The sequence below is a fragment of the Protopterus annectens genome, chromosome 3.part0, assembly GCF_019279795.1.
Source record: "Protopterus annectens isolate FY-2018-M chromosome 3.part0, PAN1.0, whole genome shotgun sequence".
In the NCBI taxonomy this organism is placed as follows: domain Eukaryota; kingdom Metazoa; phylum Chordata; order Ceratodontiformes; family Protopteridae; genus Protopterus; species Protopterus annectens.
Window position 1 is genome coordinate 1,001,004,370 of NC_056731.1, and position 16,129 is coordinate 1,001,020,498.

Here is a 16,129-nt window from a genome sequence, read left to right on the forward strand (position 1 = left end):
TTACTGAGGGATGGTAACGGACAGATTAGATAATTAGCCAGGATGCCAGGTTCAGGGTTTGACGTCGAGGGTGCAGAATCTGGCTCTCCTGCTGTGACAGCAGGGTAGGGGTCTGAGGCAGGTGCCATGGAGCCAGCAGTGACACACTGCACAAGAGGGGGTACACCAGTGTTGGCGTGGCCAGTCTGGTGCAATCAGTATCGTCCTTGGTTTGTCCTGTTTGATCTTTAGAAGTACTTTGGAGAGGAAAGGCAGAGGAGGAAAGGCATAAACTAACAGATTTTTCTAGCTGAAGGACAGAGCATCCAGTTTCCAAGCTTGTTTGCGGGGAGTCCTTGTGCAGAATTTGCCCAATTGGTAGTTCTGGGGGGTGGCAAACAGGTCTATATCTGGGCTCCCCCATTTGTTTATCAACATGCTGAAAGTCTTTGGTTCCAGTTTCCACTCATGTGGGTCCATGAGATTTCTGCTTAGTTTGTCTGCCAGTGTATTTAGTTTTACTGGCAGGAATTGAGCCTGTAGATTCACTTGGTAGCTCAAGGCTGTGTTCCACAGAGCCATGGCTATTCTGCAGAGGGGGAATGAATGGGTACCCCCTGCTTGTTTATGCACCACATAACAGTGGTGTTGTCCGTCTTTACCATTAATTGTCCTGGAAGAATGTGATCCTTGAAGGCTGTCAGAGCATTCTGTACAGCTAACATTTCTTTTTGATTGATATGCAGGTGCATTTGACTTGGGTTCCATTTGCCCTGAATGCACTTCCCTGCCAGGTGAGTCCCCTATGCTCAGTCTGATGCGTCTGTTGTTAGGGATTGGGCGGCGTGAGTAGAGTGAATGGTAGTCTCTTGTTTTGGTGGCAGGCCTCTGCCCGCCAAAGGAACTCTAACTGTAGGCAAGGTATGATAGGAATCATTGCTTCTAGATCCTGAGAATGTTGACACCATAGGCTTTTTAGATACCATTGTAGTTTCCTCATATGCAGTCTTGCATATGGAATTAAGAGAATGCAGGAGGCCATGAACCCCAAGGTATTTGCCTTGCAGATAGCAGGGTTTTTGTGGCCATTAGTTTGAAGTAAGTTGTCAACTGAATTTGTTTCGCTGGCATGAGGAAAGCCATCTGGGAAGTTGTGTTCAAGCTTGCTCCCAGGAATATAACTTGTTGACAGGGTACAAGATGTGATTTCTTTTCGTTTATGGTGTACCCCAGACAAGTTAGCACCTTTTGTACAAATGCCAGATGATTCAAAAGTATGTCCTGGCTCTCTGCCTGAATTAGACAATCGTCCAGGTATGAGTATATTTGAATATTTCTTTGCCTGCAAAATGCAATGACTGGAGCTAGGCACTTTGTGAATACCCTGTGCGCAGTAGATAAAACAAAAGGGCAGTGCAGAGAACTGATAGTGCATGTAGCCTGCTTAGAAGCATAGGTATCTTCTGCAAGATTCCCTGATAAGGATGTGCAGGTATGCTTCCTTTAAATCCAGTGTTGTCAAACAGGCATTCTTGCCTAGCATAGGAAGCAACTGGTGAAGAGTTAGCATCTTGAATTTTGAAATCACCAAAAAGGTGTTTAGGATAGAAAGGTCCAGGATAGGACGCCATGAGTTGTCTTTTCTGGGTACCAAGAAAAGTCTTGAGTAGAAACATTGTCCCTTTTCCACTTCTGGTACAGTCTGAATAGCCTTTATGCTTAAGAGAGAGAGTACTTGATTTTGAGCCTCTGCCCACTGATTTGGGGGTAGATCCGGCCAGCCGTTTGGGGTTGGTAACCTGTGGAAGTGAAATCTGTATCCTTGGGAAACTATATTTAAAACCCATTTTCCCTGTATAATGAGTTCCCAGTTTTTTGCCTGCAGAGCAAACTTTCCCCCTAAAGGGCCAGTCAGTTGAGAAGTGGGAGCCCCCCCACTGCTTAGTCCTGTGCATACCCTCGGACTGAAGCCTGGGTGTTCTGCTGGTTCTGGGTTTGGGCTGAGAAGACCTGGAAGAGGTAGGAAAGGACCAATTCTTAGAGGGCCTATGCCTACTAAATCTTGGAGGTTGTTCTTGTAGGAAATCTTTATCAGTTTGCATAAATTTAGCTTTTTCTTCCATCTTTTTAAGATCAACTTCTGCTTTGTTGCCAAACAGGCGGTCCTGATTTAAGGGAACATCCAGCAATTTAGCTTTAACATGATCTGGCAAAGATTGCTCCTTAAGCCAAGCATGCCTTCTAAGTACAGACCCAGGGACAGCAGCCCTGCAAGATGCCTCTAGTGAATCAAAAGCACATTGCAAAGTATGTTTTCCAACCTGTTCAGCAGAATGCATTAAATCCTGTAAATCCTTATTTTCAGCACAGTCAGGAATCAACATCATTTTCTGTTTAAGCAATCCAATAATATGCTGCTGATACTTTAACATAAGAAAATGGCAGTTTAAGGCTCTAATGGCCAAGGTTGCAGAAGTGCATACCTTCTTACTCCATCTATCCAGCGCCCTGGAATCTTTATCAGAGGGGGTAGGATTTTTGGCAGTAGTAGCCGTAATGCCCTTGGGTCCCTGTGAAATGGTCTCAGGATCCGCAGTAGGATTTTTAAAAAGGAATTTGTGAGAGTCAGGAACCCTGTAATATCTATCAGGTTTTCTGGGAGCAGGAGGTAGAGTCAGGGGCCAAGCTAGATTCCAAAAAGGCATCATCAACAATGTCTAGTACAAGAGGGATAGCTAAAGGCCTGTGTTGGGGCAGGAGTAAGAAATCCCTAAGCCTCTTTTTAGAATCAGAGTAATCCTGGTTTTCCCAGCGAAAAGGATCCGTAAGAGTATGCAAGGTTTCACCAAAAGAGAAATCCTCTGGGGGAAGCAGAGGGAATAGAGTCCTCTGCATCAGAATCCTCATAGGTAGATAAGGGTAAATCCTGGTCATCAGAGGAAACAGAAATTTCAGAATCTGGACAGAAGTATCATAAGAAAACTCAGCCCTAGGTCTCTTAGAGGGGGAAGGTTGGCTTCCCCTGATTAAAGTAACAAGGTCTTCAGCCATTCTTATCATTTGTTTTTTAGGCATAGAGGCCTGACCATGTGGTCTGGGCATCAGTTTTCTAGGCATGGTTCGAGTTTTAGGCCTTGAAGAAGATGGCGTTAGTTTAATATGCAAGTCAGTAGGCCTAAATACACCCTCAGAAGCTGGTGCCTGCACAGCAGCTCCGTACCCATCCAAGATAGTGACATCCACAGGTTCCACAGTTGAAGCATCTAGCGGCATACTCAACTCCGAATGGGTCCCAGTAGAGGCCTGAGAATCTGAAGTAGCGGGTATCAGGGGCTGCAAAAGCGCCTCACTGAGTACCGGCGAACTGGTGACTAGCTTAGGAGAAGCATTGGTGGTGGCTTTGGACCTAGGCGGCCTGTCTCTGTCTTTATCTTTGCATTTTTTCGGAATGTCAGTAGTCGGATGGCTGACTGAAGACATATCTGGATAATTGAACACAGTACCAAAATATTTAGAAGTGTAAATATACAGACGACGAATAGTTCATTGTTTAAATAAGGCATAAAACCGATTGCGAGGTACATCATGGTCAGGGCCTAGGCAAGGAATACAGTACGAATGAAAATCTTTATGAGGTATTTGCTTTCCACAAGAAATACAATTATTGACTTTTACTGACATCGGTTTAGAGCAATAAAAAGTTTCCCCAATGGGGTATTTAGTTTTAGTTGAAGACTTTGGTTCTAAAACTCGAAAATGAAAATTTCAGGAGTTGGCCGACCGGCACTTGCGAACTGCTGCTGCTTCGGCCACTGCACGGCAAGAAAAACTGATGTAATGGTGTCGGCTGCCTACTTTATACCGTTGATTACCTGACGTCATGGAAGATGAGACAGCAACCGACGCAGGACCCAAGACTTTGAAAATCAGGCCGACTGAGGGCTACTGCAAGCAGATAACCCAAACGTGATGACTGCAACAGTGAAACATGAAGAACATCTGTGTTGGTTGTAGCAGTGTTGTGTTTTGGAGGTCTCTGGTGTTTTGGTAAGTTCTTTGAGAGAACCTCCATGTTGTGTTGATTTTTTGTGTTTGATACATGCTGTGTATATGAGTAGTGGCACGATGTGCATGAGTAGCAGTGAGTGGGTTGACAACCACTTCATTGTTACTGTTTTGAGTGTGCTAGAACATGGATTCAAGATTACTGGTGTAGAAACATCTCTTGCACTCTGTACTAGAGTGACTTATTAATGGAGGGCTGTTAGTGTACATGAGGCAATTACTACACTGCCTCAAGGGACCCAAGTCAACAAGGATGGCACGAGAAACAAGGGTAGTCCAACTGTCCATAATGCTAGGTAGAAGGCTGTTATCACAAAGGAGGGCTTTTTAGGATTGATCCAGGAAGAGCTCAGTGGATGGTAATTTCTGCTGGGTTTTTTTTTGCTGGTGGATTAATAGGTTACAACTTACTATCAGTATTTCTTTGAGCGGGAAAGTACTAAGGATGAGGGCTACACTAATGTGCTACAGCTGTGTCTAAGGGAAAAGTTGTTGAATTTATCTATATATGGCGCATAATTGTGTAGCAGTGGGTGGTGCTATGCGACGTGCAAAGAAGCAGAAACCGGCTCAAACGCAGGGCTTAAATATCACAACCTGAAAACTTAAAAAATAACTTTAAAAGGATCAATGAGGATGCTTACTCCAAGCCCTAGACCAACCAACCTTCAGCAGACAGGTTCCAATCAGCACACTCCTGAGTGCAGAAAGGGCCCTTGCAATCCAAGATGGCCAGGAAAACTTGCTCAGAACAAACAGCCACTATGAAAAGACCCAGATGAAGCAAACCTATATCTGGCCTATGCTACAGCTACTAGTTATGCTTGTTTCGGAGGGAAACAACAGAGAATGTTTAACACAGCAGAAAAATAGCAGTGTGACACTAAAAACCATTTAAAACAGCAGAAAATCAACAAGGAGACTCTAAAGAATGTTTTAAACAGCTAACAAATCAGTTATTTTAACAGTGCTTGGTGGGAAAACCAAGACAAGCAGAACAAATTGCTTTGCAACAGTGAAAAGTACCAGCAAATACTCACATAGTAAAAATAGCAAAACGAACTTTGCAAACAGCAAAAACAGCAATAAAATAAGATTTAACAGGTACAATAAAGCAAACAACTGCAGTACAACAGTGTAGTTTAGTATATAGTATATAAATACAGTATAAAAGTAGGTGGCAGGCAATAAAAAGTGCAGTAAATAGTATAAATAAGCAAAAAAACAGACAACTTATGTTTTTTGGGAAGCTCAGAAGCCTCTAGTCATATGGTATTCTCAGCTTATGTCCTTGAACAAGTGACAAAAGACCTTGGGGGGGTGGGGGGGATAGGAAGTTACCCTGGAATATAGGGAGTTGCACAGGTGACTGTCCATACAAGCAAATTACAGTCCAGGTTTGAATGACACACACACACACTTTTACCAGTGCTTGAGTTAAGGTCTGATAAGCTCTAATAGTTAATTTTGAACAATTTTAATATTCTTAAAAAAATTTATGTAAAGAATGGTCTATATGTTATCCGAGTCAACATTCTTGTTTATTGGATTCAGAAGGATGCTTGCTTTTGTATTTATACATTTGTTTTTCGCCAGTATATGTTTACATATCAGTTGGTATAGTTTTTTAATGGAAAGGATAAAGGTTTTAATTTTTAGTAATACATTGTTAACCACGTTCCTTTAAGATGAACATAAATATGCGACATTTATTACTTAACTACTTAATTAATTATTCAAATTACTTGGCATTAACATTAATATATATATATATATATATATATATATATATATATATATATATATATATATATACACACACACATACATATTATATATGTGTGTGTGCTTTTTAACCAGTTTTTAGTTCTGAAAAAGTCCTTGTATGGAATAAGATGAAAGCTCAACTCTGTTTGGTGTACATTTTTTTTCTGTTCATCTTTAAGGAACAAACTTCACCTGGACTATACCTGCTGGCATTTTCCTTCAGTCATTTTGGGTAGCTTGGAATGCTATTTATGGCTGTTTTTTGTTTGGTACATCTAACCTATATATTTTTACTGTACTGGTTGCTGGTTCCACTTGGCAGACTGTTTTGGTATTATTAGTATTGGGGAAGGGAGGACAAATGGACATCATTGAGATAGCAGTGAGGAAGTTATCCACCAAGAAATGTAATGACAAAAGATGGAGGAGAGCATGACTTGCTGGTTTAGGAGACATAAAAGAAGAGACCCCCGAGCAGACAAAGTCCACTGCAGGACCCTCATGAAGAACCTTGCATGGGAACAAACATTATGGAAGCCACCACAGATCCCTATAACTGAAGGATCAGAGACATTTTCAGATTCTGAGATAACAACACCTGTTGTGCATGAATTTGAAGAGATTTCAGACTTGAAGGGGAATGCTTGACTATGTGGCAGGTTGGTTACAGATGGCATCTGATAAACTCTTAAGACTTGAGTAGGTGCCGACTTTGATTTTTTGAAGTTTACAGTGATCTTCAAGAATCAACACAACTGAAGAAAAGATTCATTGCATAAAATAATGACTCCCTTGTCCTTGTTGAGGCTGTAATGAACCAGTCATCTAAATAACACTTAGAACCCTTGCAATCAGAGATGTGCTGCGACCTCTGCTGAACACTTAGTGAACCCCTAGGGGGTGCTGTGGTTAGACCAAACGACAGAGCTCTGAACTGAAAATAATTGGCTCCCAGCTGGAAGCAAAGGTACCTTCTGGACTCGCAAGTAGTTTTTATGTGGTAATAAGGCATCTATTAAAGAGCACATCCATTTGCCCTTTCTCAAAACAGGTGGAATCAACTGCAACATTACCATCAAGAAAGATGTCTTTCTCACAAACATATTAAATTTGCTTTGGTCCGGAATTAGCTTTAGGCCCTGTTCTTTTTTTGGGGACTAAAAAGAATCTTGTGTAGACTCCAGATCCTGTATGGTTTAATGGGACATCTCAGATTACTCTTTTTAATTTTTTACCTGCTTTTCTAGACCAGTTGGCATAACGGTTAATGTCTTTACCTCCCATGAAGATCCTGACCTATGGCCAATACCTGCTTGGAGTTTGCATGTGCTCTATGCGTCTCTGTGAGTCCCTCCCACCTCCTAAAAATATGTTGAGTGGTTCCATCTCAAACTCACCAATGAATGGAGCTGTGGGCAGCAGCAGAAACTCTACATGGTGCCATACAGGGGGAAGAGTTCGAAAGACTAACTGCTTTGGGCATCTACTATGGTGTGCAGTATCCTCAAGATAGGAGAACATGAAATCACAGACTGTGTACTTTGGCAGGGCTAGCCACTCAATATGTGTAAATATGGCTCTAGGTGATTTGGTCATGTTAACTAATGTCTACAAAATGGGCATGGATATTTGCCGATGAGAAGTGGGTTGAGGACCTGGCCTACTCTGACCTACACCAGGGACTCATGCTAATGGTGGGGGGGGTTGATGTGCCCCACTGGCCAGTGAGTGCCCACCATAAAGCCCAGCAGCCCTGGGTCAATAACCTACTTGTTGGCTGGTGTCCATTTTCCCAGTTGAGCGAAATACGGATGTAAAACCAATCAACCTGCCAAACATGAACTAAGAATCGCTATTCTCAGTGTAGGTTCTTTGACAGGATGGAGCTTGGAAGTGGAAGGAATGATGGTACAAATGAGGCTGGACATCCAGGAGATAAGATGGAAGGGCAGTGCAACAAAGCCACTTAGCTTGGCATCCAGAGTTTACTTCTCAGGAGGAGGACAGGCTAGAAATGTTATTGGAATTATGGTGAGAGAGAGAGAGGGGCTTCAGAAAGCAGTGAGGGATATCATCAGAATTAATGACAGACTCATGGCAATCAGACTCCAGTGTAACGACAGTGCAATATTCATAATCTCAGCCTATGACCCACAACAGGGTTGTGATGTTGAGGAAAAGAGTGCATACATACAGCAGTTGAAGGACCTACTAGATAAAGCAGGACAACATGAGTTGGTGCTGATAATGGGTGACATGAATACACGTATCAGGACAAACAGAACAGGATATGAGGACTACCTGCGTCCACATGGGTGGGGCAACAAAAATAAAGGAGAGTCTATGCTAAACTTCTGTCTGGAAAATGTCTTGATAGTAGCCAACACATGGTTCAGAAAGAGAGAAAAATGAGACAGTCACAAGATCACATACAAGAGTGGCCAACATGCAACTCGGGTAGACTTCCTCCTGTTAAGGTAATGGCACTGGGGTAGAATCAATGATTGCAAAGTTATCCTCAAGTGAAACTGTTGGGCCACAGCATAAACCAATGGTTGCCACAAGCAGTGGTCAGAAAAGGATCTATGGTCAAAAGAGACCAGGCTGAATACCTGGAAGTTGACAGGAGGGAAAGTACAATAGTTCAAGGAATTACTCAGGGCTCTAGCACCCAAAAATGAGGAGGAAATTGGTGGAACTGAAGAAAAATTGTACCACCTCAAAACAGCATGTGTGAGGACTACAGAACAGATATGTGGCCGAGCCAGGTATGGTAAAATAAGGTACATAAAGAAAGCTGGTAGTAGAATGCAGAATTTCAGAAAGTTATCAAAAGAAAGAAGTGCAGGAAAAAGTGGGAAATAGAAAAGACAGACCAGACTAGGAAGGAATACTGGTTAGCTAAAAGGAAGCTAAGAAAGGAGTTGCAATAGCAAAGAAAAAGACATCAGAGGCACTCTGCCAGCTTCTGAAAAGTAACTCAGTACATGGTACAAAGAAACCACATCAGGTTGTAAGGCAAAGACAGAAAGATAAAGAAGATAGTCAGACACCCTCCATAAAGGATGCCAGCAACAACCAGCTTACCAGCCCACAGGGCATCAAAAGCAGATGGAAGGAGTACTTCCAGCAGCTTCTGAATAAAAAAAAACTCCACAGAAGCTGTACTGCCCCAGATACAGCCTACGATGACAGAAGAGAAGAAGCCCAGAAGAAGAAAGAATAGCACTAAGGAAAATAAAGTCATGGAAAGCAGCAGGCTCAGCAGATATTTATTTATTTACATTTGTTTACCAGGAAAGTCCGACTGGGCCAGAAGCTCATTTTCAGCAGAGGCCTGGGGAGAAAAGTGCCACAGAAATATAAACAAAATACAATAATTAGATAGTACAACAGTACACATATAGTAAGATGCAGAATACACATCATCCAGTTAGCCTATACAAAGCAGTATTCAGTACTGTTTTCTAGTAGATACAAGTTCAAAAAGAAAATCACACATGCATTTCAGTAAAGGTATGATACAAGATATAAAAATGTGATATAACATATGATATAAAGATGTGATAAAAGATATGACAAAGTTTCTGGGTGAGATAAGGGAGAAATGGCAACTGACGGTATTCATAGCAGTGTGGAGAAAAAGTGTACCCCAAATGACTTGTGAATAGGTATACTCATGCTAGTGTACAAGAATAAAGGGGACATCAACAACTGTGGGCAGTACAGATGTATCAAACTCCTGTCACACTGCAAGAAAGTTCTGGAGAGGGTGATTGAAGAAGGTAAGAGGAAATGAGGGCATCTAGCACAGAGCTGGATGGATTGTGTAAGAGAAGATCTGTGACAGTCAGGCGTGAGTGTTGAAGAAGGCAAGAATGTAGCATTGAAATCAGAGAGATTGCGACAGTTAACATGACACCTCGACCCCATGTAGAAAATTGGAAAAGGGGGTTGATGATGATGATTGCTATTTCTTCAACTGTGGCTCTTCTCTGTAGGGATGGCAAATCTGAAAGTGTTTTGTGTTGTACTGCTGACCTCGCATGAAGGGAATGACATGGCCCCTGGAAAAAATACTCTTCACCCAAGACATGGCCACTGGAAAAGATACTCTTCACCCAAGAACTGTTTGCAATGGTCTTCCAATTTTGTTAGTGAAGGGGTGAATGTCTGTCAAATGCCTTTAGAGCAAAACTGTTGGGCAAGGATTCATGAATGATGGAAAGGTTTATTCTTGAATGGACCTCTAAACCACTGTTTCTATAGACCACTTCTGCCCCTGGGCTGTATCCATTATGGTTCCCCCTTGTCTCCAGCGGAGTCTGTGGCAAACTTCTGGAACCTTTTGAAACAAAGTTGCTTCCCTCCCCTCTGCTTCCACAAAAAGGATCCTGAGGGGTAGAAAAGCAGACTTCTACAGGAAACATGTTGCCATCTTGCTCACTTCTGGTTAAGGTCTGCTTTACTTTGGGTCCAAAGAGGGTGTAACCATCAAATGGGGCATTCAGAAAGGATGCACTGTAACTGTCCAGAAAAATCACACACACGTAACCAGGGATGACTGTGTATAGCTACTCTTGTGCCCACTGCCCTGAATGTTCCATCCACTGCATTAGATATCAGTCGCATTTTCACATTAGATACTGACAGTATAGTAGCCAAGTGAGCCTCATTGGACCTCTTAGTCTTAACTGCTAGGGATTTCCTCATTCTTTGGTTAAATTTCTATGGAGCCTAATCAAATGGGAAATGTAATGTAATGCTCACATAGCAATTATCCCGGAGGCATACACCCACATCCCAGATTGGTCTGGGGCACTAGATACCCTGCTAGGGAGATGGACTGAAGCACTTTCCATAAACATTCCTTCTCTGTAGCCACAATGAAAGAGTCCACTGCAGGACTCTTGCTTCAGTGTTGTCAATCCTTTGGGGTGGGGAGACAAGCACCTTGTCAGGTTTCTTCGGGATAGTTTCTGTTGCAACAGTATGCTTCCATGCTGTCTGGGACATCATGTCTACAAATTTGTCCCACAGCAGGACCAACCCAGAGAGTAGATGAGCCTGATTCAAAGGCTCTAAGGAGCACTGTCTCATCAAGGTAAACGGTATCATTGGTCCAACTTCCCCTCTGTCTAAGGATTTCCAAAGGAGATATCTTCAGGGAGAGATCTGAGGGACCTTTCCCTGGTGTACAGGTTAGTGTTCTTGGTGACGGACTCATGCAGAGAGTGCAAGTGTCTCCATTTACACTTTCTTTTCCTGTGTCCTACCAGGAGAAGTGGAAGAAGAATCAGAAGTGTCAGGGGAACCCTGGACATGCACTGGATCAAGGATCTTTTGAGCAAGCTATCCCTGGACCATAAGATGAGAAGTGAAAGGTTCCAATATGCTTAGGGGCTGTGTGCAATCCAAGGCAGGTAAAATGCCTCCTTCCCAAGTAACATGGGGCAGGATCTTCTCAAAAGCATCAAAAGATGAAGATGGATCCGGCAGCACCAGAGAAGACCATCTAGGATCCAGGCCCAAAGGCAAATCTAGAACTGAGGACATGTCTCCCCAAACCACAGATACAGGCAGCTTCAAAACTGAGACTGGAACCAAGCTGTAGAGCACTGAAGCACCCAGATCCAAGTCCATCTCCAAAACTATTGGATTTGAACCCAACCCCGGGCCCTCCAAGCATCCCAACTCTAGGACATAGTTGGGTCCAAGAAAATCAGAGTCAAATGCATCAATGCAATAGTGGGTGCTGAAGACACCCATGTTGTTGACACTGCCAGGTGGACTAAGGTGGGGAAGGTCGGTCCCAGAACTGAAAGGCAAACCACAGAAGGAGCAGCGAAGAAGTTCTAGGTGGACCAGCTCTCTCCACGCTTGGAATCAAGGAGGAGGGAATGACCTCCATATCAATCCAGGTCTTCACAAAGACCCTAATTTTCATGTCCCATTCTATGCCCAATATGCTCCTAGATTACCTAATGAACCTGGTGGACACAGCTGAAGGAGATTGAGATTATAAGAACCTGGAGATTTCCCTCTCTAAGGACTTGGATCCAGGTGAGGAAACTTTCCTGAAGAAACTGCCCCTGATTAGAATAGAGCAAGAAGCTTTGGCCATGGGGAGCATCAGGTTTGGATGGATTCCAAAGTTGGAGCTGAAAAGATTGCTTTGGGAAACATGCCATTTTTTGACACAAGAGAATCAGAAACTGGAGATTCGTGACTTTCTTCCTTCTTTCACTCTCTCTCCTCCGGTTTTTCTTATCTCTACCTTTGTCTGTGGAGTTATATTTATGTTTCTCTCGAGACATCCCCCTGTCTAGCAGTAGTTATGGGCAAATGTTAAGGAGGTATTTCAGTGGAAGTGGACATGGCTTCTCCCATTGTGGCATGGCAAAGTCCTCCTCAAAATCAGTTTGTTTTTCCTGTGGCCAATACCAGTGCAGATTTTAGACTACTTGCCTAAATGACAAGGTCCCAAACAACAAATGCAATGGGTGTGAAGATCCTATACAGGAATCTTGGACCCACACTTTGTATATTTTCTGAAACCTGAAGCCTTTTCCATATTTAGGCACCAACACAACCACTCACAACAATATTGCTCCCAGTCAGAAGAAAAAAAGTACAGCTGTTTACACTAATATGGGGAAAGAGCTTAGCTAAGCAAAAACGGGAACAAGTAATTATGCTACTCTCACTAACACTCAAAAGTCAGTTAAGATTTTTTTTAATATACATTTGAATAGAAAGCAGAATACCAAAAGATGGACTGTGAGAGGCAGTAAATGTTATAAGAAGAACATTTAACTTTGTAGAAGTAATTTGCTCAGTATCCAAAGATTGCATCTGCTTTCAAGCACAGCAAATGAGATCTGAAGGGAATGTGAGTTTTAGTGCACTATGTGGGGGGTTCGAGCTCTGGAGAAACTCTGTAATACTGCTGGCCTTGTTCTGTTTGGATCCATGTAAACCAACTCTCAAAAGACAATGAAGACAACACTGGATCACAGCATTCAGAACAGTTTCTGACTAGCAGCACCCAAAAAGTCATTTCCTTCCTGTGGATGTACAAGCAGAATACTTTTTTTTCCTGAAATCTGGGTATACACAACACTACCAGGTCTCTGGGTGGCTTGTGTTGTTTTAGTCAACATTCTTCTAAGCACTGCAAATGCTATTAAGAAAAAAAGAGAATTCATAATCAAAATTCGTATTTTATACTTACTTTGCACAGTCGTCCAGTGCTTGACAAAGTGACTGCTGAAACGTACCTATCTCTTCTATATTACCCAACAGTGAAGAAACGTCTGCGGGTGACAACCTAAAATTAAAACAAAAAAAAACAAAGAAAAAATTGTTTACAAGCATTCAAAATTTCCCTTCATATTTTCATAAATTAGAAAACCATCTGTGTTCACAAACTATGCAGTGCTTAGCTTCCATGCAGTTCATAACTCTGTGTATTTACAATAATACCTCCTAAACTGGCAGCCTCTCTAACCTGTTACTGCAGCAAAGCAGCACTTCAAGGCTTTTTAATTGGAAAAAAAAACTTCTCCCCTGTTTTTCCTGAGATAAAATTATCTTATGGTTCTATTTAATTACCTCATTCTCTTAGTTAAATGCATGCTGGAAATGGTGAACTGCCATGAAAAATGGAAAGAAAAATACTTAATAAAAAAATAAAAAAGTTGGTTTCTTCTCTACTTGCAATGTCTTTTTAAATCACTGTTCTACAATAAAATTACATATTTAGCAAAGTCTGTTGCTAAGACAAATTAGTAATTTGTGCTGTTTGCCTACATGCATTCTAACTTTCTGTTTTGAAAAGAAAACTCTATCGCTTGAAAAAGACACAGCAAGCCTGGGGAATTGTCAAAATGTGACAATCATTATACTATGGTCCTAAGCAACCAGCTTCCTCATAAGACTCCCAGTAGCCCTCCTCCAAGAGACCAAGAAAGGCTACCGCAAAAAGTGCATGAATCAGGGCACACTGAGATTCGAGCATAAGGAAATAGTGCTGGAATGATATTGTCAGTCAAAGAAGGGGAAAGGGAGCTGATACTTGTAGCTAAAGTGATGCAAATAAGCATGGCTCTGGCTGCTACATCTACCAAAGTGACAAATGTGATTTACAGGATGGACCTCACATATCAACTGCATGAAAAAACAGAACAGGGACCCTTTTTCAGACTGAAACATATAACAATTTTAAGGTTATACTAAGGGATAATTTCAACGATAATACGGGAAAGTATTCTTCACTGTAAAGTTGGTATGTTAAATGCGAGGACCGTTATGCTAGATGAAAAATAAAGTGACAATTGTAATATATTGCTCTTAAAACACAAAGCCGTGATACAGATGAGAATGAAATACAATTTGTAACATAAGAATAGGTTAAAAAGACTGTGCAATCAGGCTAAGTGCTTCTTATCAAATAATGGTTTCTACATGTCTCCAGAGAGAATTTCAAACTTGCAGGAAGTGGCAAAGATCTAAGCTTAATGCCATATGCTTGACTTTTTGTCATTTTCTCTACTTGCTGTAGCATTCAGATTCAAGTCTTTCACTTTAATTTCCAGCATTATTCTCCACCTAGACTCTCACATATATATCGCTAATAATGTGCATACTAAATATGGCAGACTACATAATCTTCTTGTCTCCTTCAGTTATCAAGTAAATGTAATGTAATTAGTAATTTTACACATCCAGCTCTAACAATGGATCTACCTGATGTAACTGACACGTGCAACAGATTCTCCACAGTATTTCCAGTTGACCAAGAGAATATATAGAAAACAAAATTAATTTACTAAGTGGTTCTGTATAAGGGCTGTGTCGCTGTACTCCATGATGTGGGGGGTGGGATCTTCCCCCAAATCCCCAATGTCTATAGATATAAAGTACTCCCTCAGAGATCTTATCTCAGCAGAAAAAAATTGCAAGAAAAACTCACCCAAGCTAGAGTTTTCACTGGGCCCATAGGATATATGCTAACGACTCCATTCAGAAAGTAAAATATATTTCTCCTTTCCTACAAACTGGTGTGATCTCAGTGGTACTATATTTAGATTTTAGGGGTACAGGGGCAACACTGTCATTCTGGGGATTCAAGTAGGCACAGCTCCTTCTGCATAAAAAAAAAAATTATATTGTGCTATAATTTGCTGTAATGCACAACACCGTGCGCTACCAGGAAGAGGTAAGATCCTCCTTAGTACAGCATGGATGCAGCCGCATACACTGATTAGAAAAACTAGTTCCATAACAATGCAGATGACATCCAATGACATCTGATCAAGGAAAGCAGAGGGACTCTGGGGACACAACAAAGAAAGAAGGAAGGGGACTCTGGGAAAACAAGAGTCAAATAATACATTTTAATAAATACATTTTGCTAATAAATCTAATAATTACTACAGTGACTCATTATTCTCTGTTGGCATCTCCGAGGCATAGAACAAACTTCCAAACCACATCATGCTGTAAACAACCCGCAACAATTCAAATCTGCCCTGAAGTACCACATGGCAACTACTAAACCATGCAGCCATGCTACTCCTACAGTTTGAAGTGTGTAATCCTAACTCTGTCCACAATGGATACTATACAAGTGTACGAAGGTGGTATTTTTGACTATACTCACAATATCTTGAAAACATGTATTTCCTTAATCTGATAAGCTTTGCAAATAATGTTTGCTGATTGTTTCCACTGAAATGCTTTGTAAATAATGTTTGCTGACCATTATTATTTTGAATTGTCAAAAATGTACTTCTATCCTTGTTTTAGAGCTTTTCCCCCCAGGTCTCCTATGAAAATGGGCATTTTAGTTCCCAAACAGATTTTCCAAGTAAACAAAAGCAAACAAATAAATAAATTAGTAAAGTCTGACAATGTGTTATATGAAAGCCCAGATGTTTTTACTTTTACTGTGACTGTCTGATGGTCTAAACGAGTCTGAAGGAGCTGATCTGGCAATCTAGTAGGAAATTTTAATCTAAGCACAGTACTAGTGTAGATTAGGCAGTGGATAAGAAGACAATCTGTGTTCGAATGGGTAATGAGGGGGCTCTATGGTGCTTACATGCAAATGCGATTGCTTCTGAGGTGGACAGACCACATAAACTTCCATTAAAGTTTTTTATAAAGTTTTCATACATTCATACATTGTTACTAAGCTAACAACCTGGGGGAGGCCTTTCTAAGCCTAGCCAAGTGTTCTTGAAACAAAAATGACATCCTGTATCCAAACAGGACACTGAGGGTCAGGCATTTATAAGCTATCTCTGTCTATAAG

The 16,129-nt window shown here is 41.5% G+C and overlaps 1 protein-coding gene across 5 annotated transcripts in view; it reads right to left on the reverse strand.

Moving 5' to 3' along the window:
• ARHGEF6 (Rac/Cdc42 guanine nucleotide exchange factor 6) overlaps positions 1-16,129 on the reverse strand; it is a 1,746,213-nt gene that overhangs the window by 832,036 nt on the left and 898,048 nt on the right. For all 5 annotated transcript variants that reach the window (XM_044065305.1, XM_044065303.1, XM_044065304.1 and 2 more), the window contains one exon: positions 13,046-13,141. In XM_044065305.1, coding sequence (XP_043921240.1) covers positions 13,046-13,141 — 96 coding nt within the window. The remainder of the gene's footprint in view (positions 1-13,045; positions 13,142-16,129) is intronic.